Source organism: Arachis hypogaea, chromosome 19 (assembly GCF_003086295.3).
Source record: "Arachis hypogaea cultivar Tifrunner chromosome 19, arahy.Tifrunner.gnm2.J5K5, whole genome shotgun sequence".
Taxonomy (NCBI): domain Eukaryota; kingdom Viridiplantae; phylum Streptophyta; class Magnoliopsida; order Fabales; family Fabaceae; genus Arachis; species Arachis hypogaea.
In genome coordinates, this window is record NC_092054.1 from 2073319 (window position 1) to 2098167 (window position 24849).

The following is a 24849-nucleotide window of genomic DNA, read 5'->3' on the forward strand; positions in this document are numbered from 1 at the left end:
GCATCTAATTAGGCACATTACATGAACAAAAATAATTTTTATATTAATTACGTAAATAATTATTAAAAAAACGAATATTATTATTGAACGAAGGTGTAAAATATTTTTATATTAATAATATATCATGTTGTAAAATTATTAGAGAAAATAATAAATAGATGCTTGACTTTTTAATTTGCAAACATTTAAGTTTTCGAAAATTTGAAAATATATTTAACTCTTTGACTTTTTCAAAATTTAGATATATCAATTATTCATCTTCACTTAGGTCTGTTAGACCTAACGAAAAAATCAAACGTAACTCCTGTTATATTGACTTGGTTGACACAAATGTACACGTGATAGAATTTTTAAAATGGGACAAATTAGATACAGGAATCGATGTGTGTAAATTTTGAAGAGATTAATACATTTTTAAAACTTAAAAGACTTAAATGTCTACGAATTAAAAAGTCAAAAATCAATTTATCCTTTTGTAAAATTATTATTAAGGTCAAATTAAACTCCACTTCATTATATATATAGTGATGAATCATTAATCTTTTATAATTTTCAAAATAATCTTAATTTTACACAGCGATGATAGTTTAATATTTAATAATAAACAGAGAATGTAAAAATGCTTATTGTTTCTTATTATTATTTTTAATTATTAATTAAATTTTTTTAATTTAATAATTTAATAATATATTTTAACCTACCTACACTTTTAAATATTAATAACTAATTACTAAAAAAATAAATTTTACTAATGATATAGTAGAAGCTCACCTCTAAAATAGAAGCTCAGATTAAATGATACATAAAAATTATTAAATAATTTAATATATTTAACTAAATTAGGACAAAGTATATTTTTTATCTTTGAAGTTTGGCAAAAATTTTAAAAATATTCCTGTATATTTGATGCAAATCGAAAACTTTTGGAATAAAATTAAAACAAAATAAAATTTAGAAATATTTTTAAAATTTTTGTCAAACTTTAAGAAGAAAAAGTATACTTTTCACCTATCAATTTTCTAAGAAGTTCTAAAATAATATTTCTTAAATGTGAATAGGTGACAACACTTTAGGGTGACGGCACCATCCTTAAAGCAAATTAAAGCAATCCGAAAAACAATATAATCCCTGAATTGAGATTGGAGACTATAAAATCACACATTTCGTTCTCTTTTTCTTCCCGCTTCCAATTCCAAACAAACACACTCTCCAATGGCGTCCTTCGATCAAACCGCCGCAACAACACCAAACACTACGTTTGTCCAAGCCGACCCTTCTAACTTTCGCGCCGTCGTTCAAAAACTCACCGGCGCCTCCGACAACCCTTCCACCCCCAAACTCCCCCTAACCATACCTTCCCGCCTCCACCACCACCGCCAAACCACAACCACCGCCGCCGCCGCAAAGAAACCGCTCTTCAAGCTCCACGAACGGCGGAAGAAGCTGGAACAACTGAACATCGCATCAACACAACAACGTTACTGCAACAGTAGCAGCAGCATGACGATGTTCAACGCCATCAACATGAACATGATGAACATGAAGATCATCTCACCTTACAGGAACAAGCAGCAGACGTCGCCGGTTTCTACGCTCGATGGTGCGGCGGCGCGTGGGAGTCCGAGATCGGCGGAGGAAGAGGAAGAAGAGAGGGTAATTGCGGAGAAAGGGTTCTATTTGCATCCAATTAGCCCTTTGTCTTCAGCCAACACTCCAAGATCAAGAGGATCTGATCCACCTCAACTCTTACCTCTCTTCCCTCTGCATTCTCCAAACGCTTCTTCTTCTTCTTCTCATGATATTAATAATAACGATAATTCTTCTTAATTTCTTCTTAATTATTATTATTATTATTAGCTTATGAGCTTTTTTTTTTTTCTATATGTATGAATGTATGATAATGTTTGAGATAGATTGTTGTTTCTTATTCAATGGGAATATTATATTATATTGCTGTCCGGACCAATACTTGTTCAATATTATATTTTCATGCTAATAATATATAATTGAATTTGTAAAATCCTTTTACATTACATAAAAAATTAAATATTTTTATTAAAAAATTGCTGATGGCTTATATATATATAGACACTGAAATAGTGAAATGTCTTTCCAATGTGTATTTGATTTTCCATATAGTGGTGATTACTTTGGAGTGTTACGCATGGTGATTAGAACAACAACATACCACATGGACGGAGTTGAAAACTTTTATAGAAAGGGGCCATTGTTAAGAAACTTGAATTGAAACAGGAGAAAGTAAACAAGAACGAAGAGAATAATATATGAGTAAGTGTTTAATTTTGATGTAATTCGTTCCTTTGCATAATTATTCACGCGATTAATAAAAATAGTAGTTACTTTTAATGATGTGGTATTATGTGATCGGATATACGTGTAAAATTATTTTACAATGTATCTAAATAAAATTTTATGAGTAAAACCACTAAAATTATTTTGATTCAATTATTTTTGTGATTCTTATAATTTTATTAAATTTATAATTAAATTTTTATATATTTTTTTAATTGAGTTTTTACATTATTTTTAATTTTTAATTAGATCACTATCACTATAAAAAATATTAGAGTTAATAATAGAATATTTTTTTGTAAATTAAAAGTATTTATAATTAAGATTGAACCTAATTAAATATTTGACCACATATTTTTTTAAAGAAACATTCTATTAGTTTTAATATTTTTTATATAGAAATGACCTAATTATAAAATTAAAAATAATGTAGGACCTAATTAAAAAAATATAATAATCTAATTACAAATTTAGTAAAATTATAAGGATAATAGAATAGTTAAACCAATTGTTTTTGAATTATTAATTCGCTTACTCCAAATTTATTAACGATGAAAATATTTTTAAAATATTTTAAAATACGACAAAAGTACTTGACTGTTAAATATATATATTTTTAAAAAGGTTTTAGATATTAGATTTGAATACAATTTTTTTAATTATAATTTAAAAAATTAAATATTTGTATACTTGATAATTTTATATTAAATAGATATATTTTTTGCAATGATGTTTTTTAATGATAAAAAATATTTTTAAAAAATAAAAAGAATTAGAGATCAAATTTTGATATATATTTTACATGTACTTTTTAAATAGTTAGCCAATAATTATCACAAAAGTGCACAAATAATTTGCTAAATACGAAAAAATAATTTTCACTTATATAAAGTTATATTTCTTTTATCTTTTTGTGACATATATATATATATATATATATATATATCAATTTAAGTAAATATTATAGGATAACTATTATTTCTAGTGATAAAAATTTAAAAGGATGATAAATTAATTATGAAAGAACAAAATTAATTTTATATTCATAGAAGATAAGCAAATTACCATTTTTACCATTAAAAGTTTAGAATAATAGCAAATTTATTCCTAAATGAAATTACCATTATTGAGTAATTTTTTAAATTCAATTGTTAGGTTAACTATTTATATGTTATAGATAATTCTTAGAAGGTTTATATTAATCTAAATTCGTCTGGCTACACTATTTATATGCTTGAACAAAGGATTCTCTAAGTACTTGTTTATTGATGTATGATTTCCGTAAAAATTGGTATAGATAATCATAATCTCCATTATATGTATTATAATTCAATAGTCCAATTGATATGAATACATATTATATTATCCTATAAAAAATTATTAATGTTGTACTTGTAACTAACTTTGATATATAATATATAAAACGTTTACACCTGGTGTAAGTTTTGTTGATTTATATTGTCGAACAATTTATTATATGTGACGAATTTTATCAATTCAGCCATCGAGTTATGTTATATATTGTGATAGTTAGGCTTATAAAAATTTAGAGAAAATTCCAATATCAATAAATATCTAGTTTAATAGTTGTATTTTCTTATATTTTAAAACTGTAATATAAGTAAAAATAAAGTATTATGATGACATATCAAATCAATTTCAAATTTTATTGGAACATTTTTAGTTTGATCTGTATAGTAAAATGTTAGAATTCAAGCATTGAATTAATGAAATTCATTATGGTTAAGAAGTTATTGGATGATTTTTTTTTTTTTTATCAAAGATAGGAGACTCGAACCCGCAACTTCTTAATTGAGTATAGAGAGACTATGCCATTTGAACTATACCTTATTGGCAGTTATTGATGATGTTTGCATGAGTAATTCATTATAGTTTCATATTATATTGTATTTATTTGCTTCTTATTTTTCACTTATGTTTGCATGAGTAAGTTGTCAACTACATTTTCCGGCCCCCCTTTAAAGATGGATATGTTTGTTCATCATCTAATTACTTCATTTGTTAATATATATATATATATATATATATATATATATATATATATATATATATATATATATATATATATATATTACATGATATAAAAAAGTACAATGTGTTCATAATAGGCCGTAAAAATAATAAAATAATTTAAAAAATTTATTTTATATTTAAAATTTTATTCAAATAGCATATATCAAATCCAAATATTTGAATATGTTAGTAAAAATAAATTTTTTATTTGATAGTACAAAGATGATATGTATATCCACACCGAAATCAATTTTTGTTATCAACTCTTTGCATATTATAAATTTTTTTTCCAAAAATTAGACTAACACATAATTATATATGTAGAGGTAATTTTTTTTTTCTTTACTCTTATCATACATGTATATAGTTTTAAGATTTGTTATTAATTTTAAATTTAAATATCATTTCAAATTTAAATCATATCTTATTATTTTAAACTTAATCCTTCAAATTTTAAAAATCATAATCCAATTCAATTTAAAATAGAATAAGTTAAGATCTCATCAAAATTTAAAATTTTAATTTAGAAATAGAATAATTATTTATTCTCAATTCTCATTTAATATTCTCAATTATCATATTATTATTATATTCTTGGTGCTAGCAAAGAATATAATAATATTTAATTTGAATTAATATAATTATTTATTTGATCAAATAAAAATAATAATTAAATAATTATTTAACAAAAATTAAAACACTCGTTAGTGTGTAACCCCGTAGATTTAATATTAAGCAAGTAGTAAATTAGTTATACTAGATTTACTAATCAAGATTGGCATCTAGCAACACTCACTTAATAGTACGAAGTAATATATTTTTACTAAGCATTAGAGAAGAACAAAGTATAATTCCTTCTATTTTTTTAGCTCTTGATTAATCGTTCGAGTATAATTTAATTGTTAAATTCTAACTTGTTATTATTATTATTATTATTATTATTATAATGAACAGTGAATGATCCATGAGAGTTGACGAATTTCTTATTGACTAATCATTAATTCTATAAATTTTCAAATCATACTCAATATCCATTCAACTAGTACATTAGGATATTAGGTATTCAAAATCAAAATATAATAAATACATTATAATTACACTATAACAGTCTCAGATTAAAAGAAACTTTATTATTGTCTTTACTTTGAAAATATCCTATTGATTAGGAATTTTTAAAATGAGTTAGTTTTTTATTAATCATATCTCTATATACAATATCTATATATATAAATTTTCATCAATAAAAACAATTATATATATATATATATATATATATATATATATATATTAATCTATCTAAATTATTAAATGTTTCTTTTAATAATCTAATTATTATTATAATAACAAATATCTGAATTCAATTAAAGATGTTGTTGTATTAATTATTTAATTAAATAATATATAGAGTAATAAATTATTTAACACATGATAAATTAAATTGCAGTTATACTTTCTCAACATGATATTCGGGTAAAATAATTCTATTATTCGCCAATGAGTTATAACTCAAATGACATAGTCTTCCCATATTCAATTAAGAAGTTGTAGGTTCGAGTCTCTTATCTTTGATAAAAAAAAAATAATTCTATTATTCCTCTTATAGTAATTTCAAAAATTTAGAAAAATGATTAAGTTCTTATCATTTTCATTTCATCCATATATAAAATAAAAATGGAAATACATAAGGCCAAACTACTTTTTATAGCAACAAGGTATAAGGTCTCTCGTTTAATTAGTTAGACTACACAATCATTACAAAGGTCCGTTTCACAATCATGTCACCAACAACTTTTTGTGCCTTATATTATACAATAACACAGAAAAAGGTGTCCCTAAATACTACATACTCATACATTATATCTTTACAAACCTGTTTTGGTTACTTATTATTATTAGTATTTAAACAAATTAAATTGTAATATAAATAAGCTTATCCGTAATATTGGTATGTAATGTATAATAATAATGGTGAGAAACAATTCAATTGCGTATGCCATAGGCAAAAGTACGCATTAAATATGAATACGCTCTTTCACTTAATGTTGTGAGACCAAATTAGTATAAATTTTGATGTACTGTAGAAGCTAACTAAATTGAATATATATTACAAGACAAGAAGTTATTATTATTTATTAACCTTTGATATTGAAATTTGGAGGGAGGGCATGTTGCACGTGAGAACGCGCATGCATACTACAAAATTTGAAAATGATGAGAATTAAATACTTCATAACTTATAATAAGTGCATGTTTCGGCGCCATTATTTTGTTAAAAAAAGATCTTTTTTCTTGAAAAAATATCTTTTTTTTTTTATTTTTTAACGTGTTTGACAAATTTCTAGTAGTAAAAGTAAAAGCACTAGTAAAATAAAAAAAATATCTTTTTTGAGAAGCTGTAATTTACATCTTTTTTTAAAAGATCTTTTTTCCTTAAAAAAAGATGTTTTTTATGTAATAAATGAACAAAAAAGTACTTTTATACTGTTATACTCAAACATAATTGATAAATAAAAAGACCTTTTTACATGAGATATCCAAACATAAAATTACTTTTACTTTTCTATAAGATCTTTTAAAAAAAGATAACTCAAAAAAAGATCTTTTTTTTTAAAGTTCACCCAAACAAGCCCTAACTCTTACTAGGGTATACGCGGATGGGATCAGATATGGCTGAAAATTCGATCCGATCCGCACAATTTTCATCGGATCGGGTCGGATATGATATTTGTATTTCTTAGTGTCGGATCGGATATTGGATATATCCGCATAATTGAACCTTTTCTTTTTAATCATATTTCTATGTAAAAAATTTAATAAAAATATTTCTTTCACATTTTTAGACTTATTTATTCCTAAAATATTTTTAATTAAACTTTTTCGAAATAACAAAAATAAAATAATACAATGTATGAATAATAATTACTAATTAAAACATACAAACAAGTAAATATAATATCAAACATATATATATATATATATATATATATATATATATATTTATTTATTTATTTATTTTTAATTATTATGTAGATCTGCGGATCCGCGGATCAAATATGCAGATGTAGAGCAGATATCCACGATCTGATCCGTAAATGGTGCGGATCGGATCGTATCCGCAATTTTCGGATCGGATGCGGATATTTACCGCGAATCTGCGGATACGATCCGATCCATGAACATCCCTAACTCTTACACTCCCAATGCATATGTATTTTTTATTTCATTTTGAGAAAATCTTAGGGCTAGCACTTTTATTAAAATTTGGTCAGTATTTAACCATCAAAGAAAAATAAGTAATTCTATATTATTAGATATCATCTCACACTATTAAAAATATTAATAATAGCTAATTGATAGCTACACATCACAAATTCTGCTGCCCCTAGCACTCCTCTTTTATTTTTCTATTACCTCACTTCATTTTCAGACATTAAACCTAACTTTTTTACTTTTTCTATTACTAATATATATTATTTTCATAATGCATGACTAATATTGAAACAATTTCATTACGTCTATGTTTTTTTATATAGTAGATATTATTTGTCACTAATATTTTCTTAATAATTAACACATATTTTTATTTTATTAATTAAAAAATAATTTAAATACATAAATGAGTAATACTACAAGATCAAAAAAATAATCTTTCTTAACCAATATTTGGCCAACATTATATATCTAAGTAATAAATTCTAAACCATAAATATTAAATCCTAATTCCTAATGATATAAAAACATAATATTAACTAAAAGTATTGAGTAATATTAATGAAAAATATTGACTCCTAATATTTCTCTATTAGAATATAATGCTGAGTTGCTATGTATGCAGACCATTCAATTATATTTTGATAGACTTTATTAAAACTTAAATATATTAATGATACTAGTAATGGCTTAAGTTCGGTCAAGAAAATTATTACATACAAAATCATAATAGAAATTCAAAAGTTAAAATAATTATGTTGTGATAGAAAAGGCAAAAAAAAAAAAAAAAAAAAACATATAATAACATACATTGAAGGTGGACATATGGAATCTGGAAAATTCTTCTGAAAAATAATAATAGCACAAAGGGTTGGTTGAAGTAGTAATAAATAACTGATACTAAGAAAAAGCATGCATTTAAATTTTAATAATAAAAACTTTATAGAGAAATTAATTATTATTGCATATATAACACTTTTGTTTCATTACAAATTAAACAAGGATTAGTCCTATAAATAGTTCTAATAATCTAACCTTATAAACATACCTTGAATTCTACTAAACAAAAATAGAAATATAGCTGATCATATATTATATAGTTGTTTATGAAAGGGACATATTTTCTTTCATCAAACTTGTGATTAATTTCACACAAATTCAGGTCACCTGCTTTTATCCATTTGAGCTAATAGAAAAAGGTGATGCATAAGTTATGATCTTTGTTATGCTGCTACCATGATTTGGACATGTTGAACAACCAAATAATTATTAGAACATTAGAGAAACAAAATCTTTATATCTATATCTTCACTTAATGATAATTAGATTGTGATATAGTATCAAACTCGCCTATCAGAGAAAACAATTCATGAACCGTATTCGTTACCATGATTTTTTGGGTAACATTTCATAATTTAGGGTCCTACTAGTCATCAAATCAATAAAACAGTTTTCATATAGATGCATGCATACAAAAATAGTGTTGTCAATTATACCTTATAACAGTTTCATATATAGATTCATATGCATATTCTGTTTTTTATTACATGCAACTTGCTCTTCTAATTTAATTAATAACTTGTTTAATTTATTTGTCATAATTAGAAGCTTGAATTTCATTTTATCCTTGCATTTCCCTCAGTAATTTGAGAAGAGGATGTAATTATATTGTTGTTAAATTTGAGGTAAACACACTAATGTGAGAATATGGCAAATTGAATTTATTATGATTTATTTTATATTACAAACTAGAGTAAATGACAAATAAGTCCTTGAACTTTTGGTTTGTAGACATTTAAATTCTTGTTAAGTCCCCGATTTTTTCAAAATTTGGAGATATCGATCTCTGGATCTAATTTGTCCTATTTTAAAAATTTTTCCACGTGTGCATCCGTATATCGGCCACGTCAGTACAACGGAAGTCATGTTTGATTTTTTCGTTGAGCCTGATAGATCCAAGTGAACAGAGGGATCGATGTGTCCAGATTTTAAAAAAGTTAGGGACTTAAATGTATTTTCAAATTTTCGAAGACTTAAATATCCGTAAATCAAAAGGTCAAAAACCTATTTGTCATTTTTTCTACAAACTATGTTTTCTTGTCAATAGTAATTGGAAGTATATACACATTACTAATTAAATAAATGATAATAATGAAATCATGTTCCAATCAAATCCTGTTTTTTGTGTTGTACTTATACACATCAAATAACAATAATAATATTGGGCAAATTTGGTGGATTTAATTTGTTATATTATTGAAAACAATGAAATAGGTGCATCCCCTTACTACATCCATCATAGAAAAGTGCACATAAAATATTAAGTTAGTAGTTCATCACTCCAAAAAACTTTGGCCCCCCATTTTTTTTATTAATATATGTTTTGACAAACAATATTCAAGAGAAACCCCACAATCTAAAAGTCACAAACTGATATGATGCACCATGATAATCAAGATTATTATTATTGCTCTATATGTTTTCACATTCAAGCTATTAACGCACTATTATGCAGTGGTTATAACTTATAACCCACTTGGATGTGATGTAACTTAACTTTTTTATTTGGCAAGTTGTTAGAATATCTTAGCTTCCCTAATTGAAGTGAAGTGTGACATGCTCTTTACCAACATTAATGAAAAGAATTATAACCTCAATATAAACCCTACATACTATATAGTATAATAATCTCATTGTTGGTGAAAAAATTATCATTCAGAAATTAAAAATTTTTTTTTTACTATGTCAAAAATTTGGGCGAATCACGTCGCAAGTAAAGCCCAACAAGACCCATGTTACTTTTTTTTTCTATAAGGCTCATACCCTGACAAAAAAGGAAAAAACTGACCAGGCCCATACCATAGCCCAATATAGACTTGGAATTTTTCTTTTAATTTCTTACGGTATCTCTCAGCATAATAGGCCAATGATTAATCTGTTGTAAATTTGAACTTTATTTAAGGGTTTACCGTTGGTCAAAAAGTTGATATATGAACAAGGCGGAATTTGAACCCCAGCATAGTAGGCCAAGGACTAACTGTCACAAATTTGAGATTCATTTAAGAATTTGCCGCTGACCAAAAGGTTGATGTATGCACAAAGCGAAATTTGAACCCCGACACTTGGTTGAATAGAGTGAGCTAACGACTCAATCAATCTAAGTTGGTTAGACTCAGACCTTATTAATTGAATGTTTATGAACCTACCAAGTTCACTAAAACAGTAACAATAATACTGAAATGAACTTGCCAATTAGCTTTTTCTTTTATTAACAAATCAAAATCTCTAAGGAGAATAGACCTTATTATATGATGAAGAATAAACAAAGCCAATGTACTTCTGATATGAACAAACTAAGATTGGATGACCAAAATTCCTGCCATGTTGCTGCTATACACTGTCAAAAATATGATGTCAAGATCTTTGGTCAGAGCATACTCTCAGTCTCAGATGAACAAAACAAAAAAACATTGGAGCATTGGTGATGGTTTTCATATGATTCTCTATTCAACGAACTGAAGCACATATGGATTGTTGGTTGTGCAATTCTGTGACCCCATTTGTGATCTTTTGCTTGCTTTTCCTCCTCTTTGTTACAACTATGAATCCTTCACCATCTCCATTCACTTTTCTACTTACATCCTCAGGCTCTTCACTATCACTGGAATTTGGAACCTTGTTATTTTCTTCATCCCCATACGTGATTTTTATGATAGCACTGTCTTTAGCTATTGCATCAGAAGAAGAGTTCTCTGACTTTTCATGCTTTCCTTCGCTAGCTTTCGACTCATCCACAGAATCAATGTTCTGCTGAACAGATTTCACAAGAAAACTGAGCAATATCTGCCTTGCTATCTCCGACTTCTCGGACTCAGAAATGCTGCTTTTCAGAGAACTATCTTTGCCTTTGACGAATTTCTCATCGGCCTTGTTTTCTTCGGATGAAACATTGGCATTGCCAGTGTCTAATTGAGAAGCATTTCTGGGAACAAACTCGGGTGCATGTGGATTCATGATTCTTGGAGCACCATATGTTCTTTCCCTGATAGGAGTATGGCTTTTAGTGAAACCATGCTTCATGCGAAACGCATAGTTGGTTCGATAATATAGAGGTGATCTTGGACCACAAGGAACTCTAGCAGCAGCAGGAGGAAGAACAGGCTCAACAAGCATGCCTTGGCTAACATTAGCATCATATATGCTTAAATGGTGGTTTGACATAGACAACATTCCTGGATTGAATGGTTTTGCCGCGGCCGAAAGCTTACTACCATTAGTTTCTGTAGGTTTTACCTGATCTGGAACAGGGGAAACCTCAGATTCCGAGGAACAATTTTCTTGTTGAATTTCGGTTTCATGAGTTCCTTGAGTTTCATCATGCTTTGAAGCTGAATCAACTATGGAACTTTGGCAAGTTCCTTCATTTGTTGATATCACAGTTGAACTGGTGGATGACTCATTTTCGGCCTCATTATTTTCCCTCTCAACTTTCTCCAACAGTGGCTTTAAAACCGTACCTGGTGGTGCCAGCGCAACTTCTTTGTATGATATAGACTTGGAAGCCAAGGAACTTAGAGACGGCGGAGGAGACGAAATTTTGGACATGGAAGCTTTTGTAGGATGACTAACAAAATCCTCGTTGGAATTCTGGCTGCGAACTTTCGATTGTCTAGATGGAGACAGAGTAGCTAAAGTGACTTTTGGAGATCCCTTCTTTGGTGGTGAAGGAGTGTCATTCCTGTAACCGCCTTCTCTAAAATTATAATTATCAATACTGACCTTTGTCAAAAGAGGACGTTTTCTGTGTCCAAATTTGCGGTTGGCTGGGTTTGCAGACCGCCCTTTTGAATTAGCTTCTTGCCAACCTTCATCGGACGATGTCTCGTAGACTACTTCACTTGTCACTGGCTCATGCCTAGTTAGACCACTATTTTCTTTTAGTTCTTTGGAATCAATAACTGTGCTGTTTTTTTCTTCCACCGTCTTTGTAATACTCGTAGCATCTTTTGAGTCATCAAAAATAATTCCCTCATCCTCTGCTAGTCCATCATCATGTTCTTGATGGGAATCATTCAGTGGGACTATCTGAGAAATCACATACGCAACGCATACCAAATACATTATAAGATTCATGTAAAGTTTAAAAAGATGCATCTGATTTTAAACTAACCAAACTTTTAAGAAATAACATGAAATAATACAAGAGATTGAATGCCATTCAAAATGGACTTCAATAAATATAAAAATTTGTTCGGAGTATGGGCAGGAAAAAAAGATGTCACATGTTTTGATTGTATCAAAAATAAGAAGCAAGTATTGAATCTGCGAACCTTTGCACGACGTTGTTTCCTCTGAGTATCATTTCCTTTTGAGTCTTGATCAGGACTTATGAAATCCATGAGATCTGACACACTGCATGGAAAACAGAAAGGTCAAAACATCTCTGTGCTGTGAAATGTAAGCAATTCGAAACACAGTAATATGGGGATACCATGTCAGTACCTAAGGTGGCCTTTACTTGCAATAGATGCATCCGGCTTTGGAGTTCCATTTTTAGCCGCTTCTTGCTGCTCTATGGCTTTCGATTCGAAATATTCAAGCCATGCCGCCGCATCCTACATTGCAAACCAAAAATCTCAATAAAAAATGGCAGATAAAGCATCAAGTCAACCCAACCCAAGAAAGCTATTAAATTGAAGCTTCTTTAACATACAATGGTAAAAACCAGAAAGAAAAGGTATTGACCTGTGTACGAAGATCTTCAGGTCCAAGCTTTGCTTGAAGTATCTTGAGTGTAGTTTGTTCATGTTGCACACTCAGTGAATATGCTTCCATCAATGAAAGTGCTATCGCAATGGCGTGATAGCTAGCAGCAGTCTAAAACATGAATTACCACATACATGATCAGCTCCTGAATTATATGTTTATGATGGTGGCTTAAACTCAATTCTTACAACACCGAATAACTTTTTGTGGAAAGTTTTTACAAAAATAAGTGCTAGGTAGAAAGGACATATGTGAGAGAGAGAGAGAGAGAGAGAGAGACCTGTATATGATCAGCTCCTAACAATCTTTTGTTGCATTTAAGAGCTTCATGCAAGTATCTGAGTGCCACATGGACATTTCCCATTCCCTCTTCCATCATCGCGACATTTATATATGTCGCAGCTGTGTTAGGATGGGAAAGCCCACACGTAAAATGAAGAAGGAATAGAGCACGGTTGACATACCTGTAAAAGAATACAAATTTGGATCAATGAGAAAGGCAAATGGAGGTGTTTGCGCCAGATTGACTCAAAATTGATATAATGAAGAAGTTCGACAGGATTATGGTAAAAAATGTGCTGCAAAAGCTTGTTTACTTACTTCAGAGCAAGCTCAATGTGCTGCAAACGATAATAAAAGACCGAAAGATCCCCATAGCTTTTCATTGTGTCAGGATGATCAAGCCCAAGCTCCCTCTCGTTTATGTCCAAGGCCTTCTGCTGATATATGGTGGCCTAAATAAACAAAGTGTAATCAAAAGTTATTGATTGACATCTAAATTATGTTTCTGAAGACCATGAATAAAATCATTGATTCATCATCATATATACATCCAGAAAGTGTAGAACTTCTATTTATTTTTTTAATCATTTTCCTTCTTTCGTCATTTCCCTTAGGAGCTTAGCACCAAAAAAGTAAAAGGTTTCAATATGGCTATAATTGAAGTCTGAGGAAAAATTTACAATTTCTGAAGCATGCATCTTAAAGATTCTTTACCTGGTTAAAATCTCCAGTGTGGTAGAGAACCACAGCTAGAAGACTGTATGCACTAGCCGTAGTTCGATGATAAGGTCCACAAACAGTCATCATCTTTGCCAGCGCCTGAAATATGATACAATGATCAAACACTATGCTAAGTCGGAAACTAATCATGAAAATATGCTCCATGATGAGACAGAACAAATTAAGAAGTACCTTAGTTCCATAATTTACAGCATCCTCAAGCTTTCCTTTATCAAGAGCGATTTTTGACGATTCCAATAAATTACGTCCGTCAACTGAGGAGCATCCTACATGCTGTTGAATAACACATGATTTCGATTTTAGATGGTTTAAGAAGATGCTAGTTAATGAATTACAGATTGGAATGGCCATGGAAGCTGATTAATAAACTGAATCTGACCTTGCACACAGGAACTAGGCTGATAACATCATATTTGCTGAAAGGCTTTGAGGATTCCATGTCATAATCTCTTGATACCAATTCCAATCCTACCTGAAAACACAATAACAATGAATGCTTCATGAAAAAATTTATAGAATAAGTCCTTTCTAGTGCATTTTAAGAAGTTAAATATCTAGTTTCCCAACAAGCACTTTTTCAAACATTCAAAGAAGCATCTCAATTACTATACATAAAAAAAAATGTATTCATCAATCATTTTGTACCTTTTGACAGAGCCCTCTGAGAATTGACAACTTCCTCAAATGTTGAAATTCATCCTTTAGTGTCCATCCAAATCTTTTGGACAAAAATATATGTAACCATTTAAATCTGAGATTATGGTCATCAGCCAAATTTTGGTCAGCATCCTCCGTTTGAGATCCTCCGAGTAAGAAATTCAGCGTTGATGCAATGATGGCAGATAAGTCTGCTACATTGTCAACAGAGGCAATTACAGCTTTAAGCAGATGCTTAAAGGCTCTAGTAATCATCTCATGAATACAAAGGGATTGTATGTGTGGAAGATTCTCAGCAAGTTTAACCTGATTCAGAGAAGAAATTAGAACCAACAAATGCAAACTGTATTAACAAACTAGTTTAAGTGCAAAGATGATTCTACAGAAAGCAAGTAGAAAGAGAAAGTATTCTCACCACTTCACCCAAAGATCGCATTTGCAGTCCTCTTAAATGCATAAAATCAGTTAGTGTACGACCATCAACTGGAGAAAGTTCAAGTGATCCGAAGTCTGTAGCCTAAAAATGTTACACAATTAGTTCATAAGGCATCTCAATGACCTTCATATCACATTAAAAGACTCAGAATCCATGCAGAAAAATGTTACCAGCTTTGGCAAAGCAATTTCGTCATAATACTTGTGTGCCATGCTGATTAGCTCATCCACTGACTGTTGCAAGAATAAATTGAGTGATATGAATATCAATATACAAATGTAGAAAATATAAGCCAACAAAAATATTTTTTTTTTTAATTAAAAAATAGAGATGGAACAGACATTTATGCTTAGTACTTTAGAGATTAACAAAACAAAACAAGTAATAACAACAGAATATACCAAACTGCAAGTATCACAATCTTCTAAATTTTCCACAAACCTTTAAATGGAGACCAGTTCCAGATTCTTTAAGACGCAAAAATGCATCGTTGGAAAGTAGTTTCTCCAACTCAGCAGAGCTACTTGACTCTTCATTGGATTGCTGAACTTTATTAGAATCATTTTGCTCACTAGAATCTGAACCATCGAGATTACTTTCTTTCTTTTCCCTCCTCTTTAAAAATTTAAATTGCTGTCCAAGACCTTTAACAGCTTGCTCAACATCCTTGATGTCGTCTTTGTTTTTGGAACTACTATCTGCTGAATTTTCTTGTTTCTGCAGATGTTGCATCCAACAGGAACCAAGTTCCCATCTAAAAAACCTCCTTGAAACACCCGTCTCCTGTGTTATCTTTTCCAAGCAATCTTGTATTACCTTCCAGACAAGTTGCTTAGAGTTATCTAAGTCATCTGAATTTGGTGGAGATGATAAAGTTCCTTCTGAGGGTTCGTCTACATGTTTGTGAAGCAGTAGCCTCAAACTGCAAAGATCATCAAATTGTTTAGTACAAAGATTCAAAGTTCAGACATTATCAGATCATCCATAGATTAACATTAGCAGAATTGGTTATTGTTCAAACCTGTTGATGTTAAGAGCATTTGCCCCTCCATCTGGTTGATCGTCTATTTCAATATCGTGAGCATTAGGCTTGCTAATATTTAAGTTACCTACGACCCTTACCGTTGCAGTATATCCACAATGATGCACAACTACAGAAGTTAATGAAGATGTATCCTGTAAAAAAAAGTTAAGGACTTATCAACAAGGTGGAAAAGCAAAAGTACAAAGAAACCAATCTATCTAAAATTTGGAGTTGAAATATTAGAAGGAATTCAGGTATGTGTCAGAAAAGATGAATTTCCTCCATCAATCATGATTTATGCATGGTAAAAATGTAGACTCCAAGATTGAGTGCCTTATTTAGAAATGAAGACAACAAAACTATATGCAATTATGAACAAGTTTAGTGCAAAACTGAAAGTAAGCAAAGTTCATTCTGATTCTTTTGCAAATTTCTTAGACAGGATTACAACTTACATGAACAATTACACTTTCATCTGCAGTCAAACCTTTGAGCAAATTCTTCTGAGCATCCTCCTTATGCAGACTGGATTCATTAGATATAGAATCATACTTTCCATTTCTGTTGCGAATATCACATTTGACAACAACTGACAAGTCTCCTACGCGCTCTTCATGCAGAATCGAACTTGGAGAATTTGATTCATTCTTCATATTGGATTCCATGACATGCTGTATTGCTTTGATGGCCTTGAATATCGAGGTATCAACAAATCGACTGTGCAGCAGGAAAGCTTTTCTATCTCGGACCACTCGCTCCTCTTCAGTTTTGCATGGAAGAGAAGCCAATACTGCAAAATCTGAAGCCCATTGTCTAAGCTCATATTCACCATTTCTACCTTGGCCACCACCATTACCACCCCAGCTTTCGTCCTCAGCAGGAAGGGCAGGAAAGTTTGAAGGTGACTCGGCAACAGATGGAGGGACAAGCCAGGTATTTGCTCGGAATCCATATGGAAGATTGCCAAACTGAACGAGATAAATTGTTAGGAAAAGAGAAAGGAAAACATTTTTTTATTTAAAAGAAAAAATAAAATCAGTTGGTATAATTTTACCTTGTTATGTTCCGAGAAAGCTTTCATTAAAGATTCATATGCCTGCACCAATCAGAAAATTATTTAAAAAGATTTCAATAGAAAACTTGAATTTCAAAATTGTGCTTGTTTAAAATTTACAGAACAACCAACACAGAATATAGAAAATGTTAAAACTTAAAACATGAATATGTTCCATTACAGCCACAAGTTCATGATTAGTAACCAGAAAGCACCAACACAAAAAAATAGTGCAGCATGAAAAATACATACATTAGCGAAACCTCGGCTTAGCTGTTGCAGAAGATCAACCAAAGTGTGACTTTGCAGAGATTGTTTTCCAACAGTATAAAACCCTTTCTCTGAAGCCACCACTTCTATTACCTTCCCATTGCAGATTTTAACCTACATGTCCCAACACCATTTTCAGCTTCAAAATACTATTATTATAAGAAATGACAGTTTAATTTCTATGCTAATTGTATCTGAAACTAACATATATATGAAGAAAAAAAATTAGAACCTGAAGCTGAAAGTAGTCTCCTTTACTTCTATCTTCTTCACTTTTCAGCTCACATTTCTTCAAATCTGCAATTGACTCAATTACCCATTAGCACAAAATTCAAAACTTTATCCATAATCTTCATCCCCCATTATCATTTAAGCACGTGAAATGAACTAGAACATGAACTGAATAATCAAAAATGCATGAAGACAAAAAAAATGAGAGAGAGAGAGAGAGACTAACGTAGAATAGGTGGAGTGAGGTGAGAGAAAGAGAAGAACTCGTAAAAATCTGAAAGCTTCGGCGTTGGGTGAATCGCCACCATGCCAACGCTATCTGATATCGCCGGAATACCCCGCTCCGCCGGCGCCGGCGGAGATCCGACACGGATTTCGCCATTAGGTGTAGGCGGTGGACTCGAACCTCCCTTAATCTGATTTTGGGCCTTAGCGTTCTTCTTGGGCTTAGATTCTGGGCTTAATGGGCCTCGTTTGGGCTTCCCGAACCTTGTTGTGCAGGCCACTATGTCCAACAGCCTCCGCACGTGTGCAACAGCATGAGCTTCCTCTGTGTAATCCTCTGTAATTAACAAAAATAAAATAAATATTAACAAAATAATTGTGTTGTAAAATATTGAAAATACATTAATTCAGTATTATGTTTTCCATAATTTGATTTTTTTTTTTTTAAATGCGTATGCCTTAAAATTGATTATGATAGGTTAGTAATATTATATTATTGTTTATTTTACAATGTAAAATAAGAAAGTGAATGAAAAAAATTAGTTCTTTTTCATGTGTTGATTATATGAAAACTAAAAAGATATATTTTTTTATAAGTTTTTTTTTTAGTATTTTTAAGTAATAATTTTAATTTTTGCTTATAAATATGAATAATGGATAAAAAGTCAAATTAGAGGATTGGCATTGCTATAAATTTGAGACGGTGATGGCAAGAGAGAGACCAAAAAACTAGGGAAAGTGTTTGGTACTTCCAACATGATGCATCATAAATAAATGACAACAATTTATTGGCGAATCCAATGTGTGTATCCCACAATACCAAGATAACAACCACAATGGAAAGTGACATTTGACAAAATATCTTATTTTCCATAAAAAAATAAATAAAATTCTAAGAACTAAATCAAAATAGTGTTGAATGCAAATGTACCAAAACTATTAGGTAGTTGCATATAAAACGAAGTAAGTACTGTTGATGGATCAAAAACCAAAATATAACATCTAAAAGTAATATATTGCTACTTGATACAAAAAACACAAAATAAGTACCAAGTCATAGAAAATTGGGCAATTTACATCATTAAATTGTTTGGACTTTAAAATCATCTATTTACAATTTTTTAAAATAGAATACGTATTTATATTTTTTCACATATCTATAGAAATCGCTACTACCAGTAGCGATTTATAAGTTACACATAATCCGCTACAGACAACCGCGGATTACATGAAAAAACGGCTACACAGAAACTGCTAGAGGCGGCTGCAGTTTCTGTTGAGGTGTGGTTGAGTATAAGATAAAAAAAGTTATAAATGAGTAATTTTGAAGCCCAAACAATTTAATTATGTAAATTGTCCTAGAAGATTACTATTTACTATTTACTATGATGATTACTATTTTAAATATTTTTTATTTTTCCTTGCAATTTTGTTGGTTCATAATTGTAAAGACTTAAGTTGTTGTTAGTTAAAAAACAAAACAAAAATAAAATAATGATAAAAATGATGAAAGCAATTGTAGGGGTCCGGAACTTTCCATTTGAATAGAAGATTTTGTGTCAATAAATTGACATGAATGGAGGAACCAAATTGTGTCTAAACCAAATAGGGAATGGTATTAAAGTAGCACCAATTAAGTAACCATAACTTCAATGTCTGCTTCCTCACATGGCTTATTGTGAAGTAGCAATCTCAAGTGAAAAAAGAATAAATATGCAATGCCATTCATCATTCATGGGATGGGCACAACACATAAAATGACAAGGTACTATACTACATACTACATTGTATAATTACTTGTGCCCACTCACGTGATTCACAACAACCACCATTCTAATTAATCTTAATCAAACCATGATTAAGGGATGGTTTTGACAATAAAAGAAGAATCACTAAGAATATCTTCGTGAGTTGCAAGGGAAATTAAACCAAAGCTTTGAAATAAATAAGATAAGAAAATTCAATCTTATTTTACTGTTTTATATTTTATTGAATTATTTTGCAATATTATTATAATAATTATTAAGGATAAAAATATATATAAATTAGCTTTAAAATGTGATGAAAAATTCTCTAATTTGAAGAATTTGAAACACAGGAAATTTAGAGGATTAACAAAAAAAAAATCTCAAAAAACTTTGTCATTTAAAAAATAAAGCTCATAAATCAAGTATAAATCTCCAAAACCTTATGTTGTTTTTCCCTTCTCTAAAACATGTTCAACTTAGTTGTTTTGGCCTTACTTGGACAATGTTAGGACACATGAAGATAAATTTAATGGTATATAAATATTTTTTTTATTAAATTTATAGTATTAAATAATCTTAGCGTGTATGAAACCCAATTTCGACTTTTAATTAATTACACTACGGTCGAATTTGGTAAAACTTTTTGAAAATGTGTTTGTACTTGTTAAAAGTACAAATACCTTATTTTGTGTTTGATAAATTAAAAAGCTCAAATATTTGTGTTTGTAACTTTTAAAAATTAAGAGTTATTTTTAAAAACATCTAAGAGGGAGCTTTTTAAAGTTAGCTTTTAAGTACATTTCTACTTCGAACCACTAAAATACCAAATCTTGATGCCAAAATAGCGGCATTGACTACAACCTAAATGGTACAAACCCCACAACAAATTAACAACTCATGACCCAAAACACAACCTTTGTATATAAAGATTTTGCTATAGTGTGTCTTAAGACATAAGTTAAATATATCATAAAAAAAAATATTTTAATATAATTTATCATAAAAATAATTTTGAATGCATAAAAACAATAAATAATATATATATTTTTTTATGGTATGCATAACGTATGCTTTTAGAACACAGAATAACAAAATTTTATATATAAAATGAATTTTGTTATAGTGTGTTTTAAGGATATAGATTAAACATATTATAAAAATTTTCTTAATATTAATATTATAAAAATAATTTTTTTACGTTTTTAATATATAAAAATAATAAATAATATTAAACTAATTTTTTATCATATATTTAACCTATATCTTTAGAGCACATGATAATAAAATCCATATAAAATATTCATCCACCTCATGAGGTAAGCTATTCAATTAGCATTATATTAATATATAAGTACCTAAAATAAGAGAGTAATATGGGTATTTAGTATTTTAATCACGTGCATTCTACGGCCTAGAAGCTTAAAGTAGCATAGTTAAATAATTCAGTTTAGAAAAATGTGAAGAATGAAATTGAACGAAAATATTATAACTAATTTTTTTTTTAAATATGTATACATATAATATTTTTTTATATTGTAAAAAGAGCAACATTCATTCTTAATTGAAAAACACTATTAGATGATAACATGATTCTAGAAAATTTTTTAAAATATTATAATTGGGTTAAGACATGGTTTAAAATTTTGTTAAAAATAATGAAATTATTTTAAAATCCTTAAAACATTGTGATTTAGGCTAATACAAAAACAAAGTACATTGCAGTTGTCAGAACATACCTAATTGTTTTAGATTCAACTAAATGTAAATGCAAATTCAAATGAGACACAAAATTGGTGGTTGATGCTGAATGGCAAGTATGCAAATTACACCTACCTTCAACCATTCTTAGAAGACATGGCTTTAGGGTAACAACTTCAATTCTGTCATTTAATCTCTGACCCTTAACCTAAAAAGGGGGAACATTAATCAAGAGCATTGAATTATTAATTAGTTCATTAATGTTTATCAAACTCTAATTAACTTGAGGAAATTTAGGAAATGCAAAAAGAAAGATGATATAATTTGCCACAAAATAAGGAAGAAAATTTTTTTATATATTATTCATTTAAATAATACAAGTATTTGTTGAATTCAAGAAAATGCCAACCTCATGAGATAGAGAATAGTTTGTAAAATGGCATGTCTCCACTTTCACAGCCAATAGCCTCCTTACATCAAGTATCTTATCAGTAGAGATACCCTTTTGGAAAATTTCATCATCACAATAAACAATTATTAGTTATATTAAACATTTTTAATATATAATCACATTTAATTAATTAATTAATTAATTAATTAATTCTTGTTGTTGGTGGTTATTAAAATACAAAGAATGAATAATAAAATAATTAAACACTATACCTTCAATACAATATGTGAATCATAGGGAGTAACCACAGTTATGTCAACAAGAGAAGGTGCTCCTGCTGCAAATAATTAAAACACATAAAATTTTTTTTTTAGAAAATTTATATATATAGTTTTAATTAGTGCAAAAGATTATGACACATGAAAATTTTATTATTATTATTATTATTATTACTATTTAGTGCAACATACCTTTCTCTTCTTTTTTCTTCTTCTCAGTCTTAGCTTTATTTGATTTCCCTTTTCCTGACCTTGGGGCCATTTTGCTGTTGTCACAAAACTAAAAGGGTAACAAAAAAGTTCACAAAACCGCCACAATAAAAATCATTAACCAATACCCAAATTTGGTTATTGATTGTGATGATATAGATATAGAGAAAACACCACAAAGACAGAAGCAAAATTTTATAAATACAATCACCAAGTGAATGATGATGTTTTAGGAGGAGGAGAATGAAGAAAGAATGAGAAGAAAGAGTTTATAATAAGTTTGTTGTTATGGTCATAATAACAAAGTAGTGTTTTTTATGTTGCTATGGTGAAAGAAGAGAATATGATGATATGATATATGATGAAATAAAATTGTAAAGTTGTGTTTTTGAAAGAAGATAGGATAAGGGTCATCAAATTTTCAACCTTTTTCAAGATTTGTGAGCAATCCTAGCCTCTCCTTGTTGCTAATAAACTTGGGGGATAGAGTTTCACACAACACACACAAATACACACTCTTTCTCTTTCTCTCTCTATTAATGTTATGAGTATATAGTGTTGTGGGAACCATGTGATTGTGAAGAGAAGCTTATAAGGGTAGAGAGAGAGAGAGACTCATGCACCAATTGAGTCTAAGGCTAGAGACAAAACAGGACAGTGGTAGAGGCAAGTTAACCGTTGATCAAGTGCCACGTGGCAGAGACTAGTGGTGGCAGATGCATTTTTGTTTTATCACATGTTTGGGCCTTCTTAGTGTTCTCTTTTTTTTCTTTAACCCCAATCAGATTGTGTTGACAAAAAAGGGGTGGGGTTTAATGAGGAAAAGGAATTTTACTAAAGTATTTGTTAAGACAAATAAAAATAATTAAAGATTTATCTCTTTTTTTAAAAAAATGTTCTATTTTATTTTTAAAAATAATTATATACTTTAATTAAAGACATAATAATTCATGTATTTTTTCTTGTTAGTTTAAATTTAAAAAAAAAAATAGTTTCGTGAGAAAATATCAAAATTTTTATGATCGAATATTTATAATTTGACCTTGTTGACTCTAAAAGGAAAAAAAAAAAGAATTTCAGTATAAAACAAATAAAAAAAGTCTATACAAAACTCACACAAACTTAAAAGAAGTTCATGCGTAAAAAGACGTATTAAAGATATTATTATTTACAAAAATATTATTTATACATCAAAGATAGCCATTAAAATCAGCTACTAATGTATTTGTGTATAAATACATATGTGATTTAATTTATTTTCATTGTGTATTTGTATTCCAACATATATTTTATATTGATAGTTGATTTTGGTGACTAATTTTGGTGTACACGTAATAAGTTGTTGTCAAATTAATTATGCATTTTTTCTATTAGTTTAAATTTTTGAAAGTAGTGATTTCATGACAAAAAAATATTTACAACCACACATTATATTATTAATTTTAAAATACTAAAAATATAAATTATTGGTTGGTGAGTGTTTCCAAAATACATTAATGTGTTACAAGAACATAGAAGTATGTTTTGGTTATTGTGGACCGTTGATGTTTAATTAAGGCCTTGTTTGGTTTTGTCATAATCACAAGGCTAGAATCTCATGAAAGGCCAAGTCCATCTTAACTAGTGCAAATTCTTCACTGATGGAAGAAATTTGTAACATTCTCAGTGGAAGATGTCCTTGTTATTTACTGTTTAGTCAATCACTTGGGTCAAGCATGTTTTATGTGGACCCTTTCAGCTTCAAATTCATGCATGAATGAGTGAAACTTACTTAGAGTATGGTTAGCACTAGTTTCAAAGTGATTAGCTTAATTGGAGAAATTAAAGTTCATTTGAGTTCAAATGAGTACCGTCCAAATTAATAAATCATATATAATAAATTTCCATATATTTTGTCTTTACTCTTTATTAGTCTTATGTGTAATATATTCATTATACTACATGTAGCAAATAATATTCACATATTCTTTTGTTGAGAAAAACTCAAAACAGCCCTTGACAATTATTTCGAAAGATAACGAGATCTTTGACAAAAAAAAAAATTCAATCCGACCATTATCTCGAAAGGACAACGAGGTCCTTGTGCAAAAAAAAAAAAGTCAATGTTATTTTTTTTTGGTACAGGAGCTAATCAGTCCAAAAAAAAAAATTAGGGGCCGAATTTGATATTTTTTTTCTTAGGAGCCTCGTTGTCCTTTCGAGGTAATTGTCAGAGGTCGGATGGGGTATTCACTCATTTTTGTTTTTCATGATATTCTCGAGTCCGACAGGTCAAAGACTA

General features: G+C 29.3%; 1 protein-coding gene across 6 annotated transcripts; it reads right to left on the reverse strand.

Annotated features, from left to right (window-relative positions):
• Positions 1–10792: 10792 nt before the first annotated feature.
• On the reverse strand, positions 10793–23212 carry LOC112779488 (protein REDUCED CHLOROPLAST COVERAGE 3). Of its 6 annotated transcripts, none has more exons than XM_025823782.3 (24): positions 22995–23212; positions 22551–22638; positions 22353–22417; positions 22099–22191; positions 21825–21897; positions 18245–18580; positions 18020–18084; positions 17770–17901; positions 17518–17559; positions 16919–17431; positions 16461–16615; positions 15881–16361; positions 15610–15672; positions 15419–15520; positions 14992–15309; positions 14726–14818; positions 14518–14619; positions 14320–14424; positions 13924–14057; positions 13604–13787; positions 13303–13434; positions 13060–13172; positions 12888–12969; positions 10793–12642 (listed from the first exon to the last, which is right to left on the reverse strand). In XM_025823782.3, the coding sequence occupies exons 2-24, from the start codon at positions 22618–22620 to the stop codon at positions 11065–11067; spliced, it is 5031 nt and encodes a 1676-aa protein (XP_025679567.1). In that variant the 5' UTR covers positions 22621–22638; positions 22995–23212; the 3' UTR covers positions 10793–11064. The 6 variants fall into 6 exon arrangements, with proteins under 6 accessions (XP_025679567.1, XP_025679568.1, XP_025679570.1 ...); XM_025823783.3 differs by having other exon boundaries at positions 22551–22624; positions 22995–23178; XM_025823785.3 differs by having other exon boundaries at positions 22353–22414; positions 22551–22624; positions 22995–23132.
• Between the last annotated feature and the right edge of the window lie 1637 nt (positions 23213–24849).

Excerpts from the sequence above, each read along its gene's own strand:
- LOC112779488 (XM_025823782.3), bottom strand. The coding sequence starts at position 22,620 with ATGGCCCCAAGGTCAGGAAAAGGGAAATCAAATAAAGCTAAGACTGAG. Across the intron at positions 15,521-15,609 it reads AAATTGCTTTGCCAAAGCTG|GCTACAGACTTCGGATCACT; the intron begins GTAACATTTTTC and ends TAACATTTTTAG. Across the intron at positions 12,970-13,059 it reads GCAAGTAAAGGCCACCTTAG|TGTGTCAGATCTCATGGATT; the intron begins GTACTGACATGG and ends TTTTCCATGCAG.